A 4,445-nucleotide genomic window follows, 5' to 3' on the forward strand; every position below is an offset into this window, starting at 1 on the left:
ATTATTTCTATGTATCTCACTATTCACAGCTTGGTAACTTAAAACGCAGCATTCTGCGGTATATAGCAATGTCACTCGCAAATAAATCTGAACATCAACCAAGTCTATTTTGGAAGACGTAGACATTATTTTACTGCACAGATTGTCTGCCACCTAAAAAGGTGACTGTGGGGGCACTTTACCACACCTCATTGGATAGATTGATAAATGTATATCTAAGGCAAGACTATATGATCCATTGGGTCTGCTTTCAAAGTGACCATAATATCTTGGCTCATAACTTATAATATGAAGTGACTCTAATAATCTGAAGTGTATTCCCGAGTGCATTTAAATTTGGGTTAGCAATTCAAATTTAAAATATCTATTCTGAGGCTATTCTCCAATCCCTAGGTTAATACAAAGACTAGGAGACAACTGGTAGAAAAGGACTTAGAATTTCTGCTTCCTTAGAATCAGAATCTGGAGAACAGTAGCAAATCCTTTGAGGATGTATTTGATTTGGATTTTGATAGCCATTAATTGATCTCAGAGCATTCCCCATAATGGAAGATGACTCTCCAGGGAAGAGGAAATTACCTGAGTTTTATATCACCCGGGGGAAGGAATATTCTGACTCTAGCACCCTCTAGCCTATCTGTATGACCAAAAGAAGAAAAAAAAGAAAAGAAAAAAGCAAGCTAAAAAATACTTGTGAAGGTCACAGCCCAAGGACTCAGCTCCACTAAAAGAAAGACTAGGATTTAATCATAAGATTACAGAAAACTTCTCTCCCAGCCTTACTGCCTAACCAACAGAAACCCCATGTAAAACATTAGATTTTAGCTGAAGGGCTGGGAGACAGAGACATCTTCTAAAGAGGGTTTTCAGGAAAGTCTACAAAAATAAAGGAAAAGGAAAAGAGGATATAGGGAAATTTGAAGATTCTAGAACTAACAGCTAAAACAAGCATTAAACACAGTCAAACTCCTGGCCAAATTAACATAAAGCCTCACACTAAGGGCCTAATTACCTCAACACCTATTAACTGACATCTCGTGTCTGCTTTCAAGCAAAATTACAAAGAAAAAGGAAAACAGCATGAAGAAACAAAGCAAACATCAGAACCAGTTTCAAATATGATTCAGATGTTGGTATTATCAGACCATGAATTTAAAATAACCAATGACATACGTTCAACCTCAATGCTGATTTCATTAGTTGTGTCCAGTCTAGTAATGAGCCCACCAAAAGCGTTCTTCATTTGCGTCAAATTCCTTTTTTTTAATTTATTGCATTTCCTTTTGACTATTTCTTAGCCCTTATATTAATCATGTACTCTACCATGTTGCCTACTTTTTCCATTAGAGTTCTGGAACACAGATGCAAAAATCCTCAACAACGTATTAGAAAACTGAATTCAGTGATGAAGAAAAACATTAAACAGTACCTCCAAGTAAGATATATGACACATATATAAGACTGGCTTACTATTTGAGAATCAATTAATTTAACCTACCACATCCACAAGATAAAAAAGAAAACTCATGAGCATATCAATAGAGGTTGAAAAAATAGTTCACAAATTCAAATGCCCATTCTTACTAAAAACTAGAAATAGAGCAAAACTCCCTCAACTTGATAAAACACATGTCCATAAATGTACAGCTAACATCCTACTGAATGGTGAAAAACTGCATTCTCTGGGGAGTAAGGCAAGGGTATGGTCTCACCACTCTGCTTTAACTTCCAACTGGGAGTCATGCGAGTTCAATAGACAATACATGGCAATAAAGCTATACAGATTGGCCAGTGTCATGATTTTCTCTGAAGAGAACTCCAAAAGAAAGAATGAAAAAAAAAAAAAAAAAGGAAGGATTGCTGGAATCGATAGGCAAATATAAAAAGGTTGCAGGAAACAAGGTTAACACAGAACAATTCATTTGCTTTTTCATATATCACCAATGAATAATTGGATTCAAAATAAAAAATAACATTGACACTAGAACTAATAATAACAACAGTAAAAACCCTATGGTATAAATCTTCCAAATATGATCACTATGTAAGAATCTTGCCTACCACAGGTCATTAAAATATTCTGCAATGTTTTCTCATAGAAAATGTGTAGTTTTATTTTTTATGTCTGTGACTCATCTCCAAATAACATATGGTGTACTTCGTAATATTCAGGAATTCCCCTCACATTCCTAGTTTGTTAAGGTTTTTAATTATGAGTGAGTTTCAGATTTTCTCAAATGCTTTTTCCACATTTACGGAAATAATCATGTGAATTTTTGCCTTGTATTAATTTATTTTTGAATGTGAAGTCAACCTTCCATTCCTGCGCTATATTCTCTCAGTCATTATGGATTAGTCTTTATAAATTACTGGTATGAATCAGGACCCCAGTTCCTGTGTTTCCCGTAAATTAATTGAGTTCAAGCATGATTCAGTGAAAATATTTTCCATTTTCTATCAAATTGCCTTATTGTCTCTATTAAAAAGGAAGAGACAAGTGCATGGTGTTCTATTCCAAGACTTGCAATTCTGTAACTCTGTTCCACAAATCTCTTCATTTATCCATATGTGAAATTGATACTATGTTGATGTTGTGAATATACACTAAGACTTGAATTCATGCGGTGCAAGTCGTTCCATTTTGTTTTTTTTTTTTTTCCAAGATTATGTTGGCCATTCTAGTTACGATGCATTTTCAGATAGAATTTATAACCATTAAATCAGCACAAAAACCAACACCAAAAATTATTATAACTTTCATTAGATGAGAGAAAAATTAAATGTGAGAATTAGATAAATGTAGATAGAATTGGCATTTCAAACAATATTGAGTTTTCTAATCTGTATTAGAAATCTGTGTGCTTCTCCATTAATTAAGTTGTCTTTAATTATTTTCAGCAATATTTTAATGCATACCTATTGTTATATATATATACATATATATATGTATATATATATATATATATATATATATATATATATATATGCAACATGGTAGCATTTGAATTTACCCTGAAAATGTTTAGAAATTAGCTACAAGGACAAGGGGAGAGAGAAGACCAGGGAGGTCAGAGAAGACCAGGCACACAGAGACATTGGGCCATTTTAGGGGAGAGGCAGAGTAGAAATTATGAAACAGTTGTTTTGCTTAGTGAAGTTCTGGACGTAAGCACAAACATTTATTCCCCCACAGATCTATATGTACTATGTGTAAAGCACTGGCCAAGTTTTTTTTGCCTTTTCCTGCAAAGGTCACTCCCTTTATCTAAGCACAACACCTTCAATTCTGCTGAGATGAAATTTGTGTGTGTGTGTGTGTGTGTGTGTGTGTGTGTGTGTGTATTTCCTGCTCCAGTCAGGGGAAGGGAGATTTCACTGAGACCCCCAGGGCCCTGAAGCTCAGGCAGGAGACCACTTTGTGTGCAAAAGGAGAGCTGGTGGAGGGGCCTCATTTCACCTTCTTGAGGTTCAGGTAGTTGGTGCAGCCACACTTCTTATGCAGTTGACAGAGTGGGGGTGCGGCTGTATTTCTGGGCTAGCTGGAGGAGGGAAGCCGCCATGATCCCACCCCCCACCCCACCCCACAGGCCAAGGACCAGGTTCAAGGTGGACTCTTTCTGGATATTGTAGTCTGAGAGAGTGTGGTTGCCCTCCAGCTGTTTGCCCACACAAATCAGACGCCGCTGGTCAAGCGGGATGCCTTCCTTGTCTTGGATTTTGGCTTTGACCTTCTCCATGGTATCATTGGTCTCAACGTCAAGGGTGATGGTCTTGCCCATCCGTCTTCACAAATATCTGCATCCCCGCATCTGCCCCAAGGCCACGGCCACCGAACTCCTAGGCCACCTCCTTGAAGAGAAAGTCCCAAGATAATTTTAAGAACATATTTTAATCACCAAAAGTGTCAGAATTTCAATAGGAGCTAAACTGAACCTTCCCAAATTAGGGCTTATACTGAAATTGCTTATACTAATGACTGAAAATGAAAAGGTACACCATGCTAGAGTTTGTAAAGTAAAGAAAGATGAAAAAGTGAGAAAATTAAAATTTACTCAAGTTTGAAGAAATGTGAAGAAAACTGTAGTGAATACATAATCTGTGTATGAAGTAGAGTGAATATTGGGTACCAAAGGGCCACAGAAGAATCCAAAACTCTCTCCCTCCTTCCCTCCCTCCCTCTCTCTCTCTGTCTCTCTTTCTCTCTCTGTCTCTTTCTCTTGCACACTTGCATATGTGGGTGCATTTCTGTGTTTGTATGAATATATAATCATGTGAAGTGTGTTATATTGTAGTGTGCAACGTGCTAGTTTCTTCCTTGTAGGAGCTAATTTAGGAGAAGATAAACATGTATTGGGTGTTTTTAAAAAATATTACATAGAGAATGAATGCTATTTTAGCTAAAAGACTTGAAAACTTCCATGCCTGGTGACAAATACAGTTGTTAA

General features: G+C 36.6%; 1 protein-coding gene across 1 annotated transcript; it reads right to left on the bottom strand.

The window, feature by feature from the left end:
• Positions 1 to 341: 341 nt before the first annotated feature.
• On the bottom strand, positions 342 to 3,801 carry LOC115509815 (ubiquitin-like). The gene is given in 3 exon segments (XM_030309111.1): positions 342 to 389; positions 3,576 to 3,780; positions 3,782 to 3,801. Coding segments are annotated over 3 exon segments (273 nt in total).
• Positions 3,802 to 4,445: the final 644 nt, after the last annotated feature.

The sequence above is a fragment of the Lynx canadensis genome, chromosome A1 (assembly GCF_007474595.2).
Source record: "Lynx canadensis isolate LIC74 chromosome A1, mLynCan4.pri.v2, whole genome shotgun sequence".
NCBI lineage: Eukaryota > Metazoa > Chordata > Mammalia > Carnivora > Felidae > Lynx > Lynx canadensis.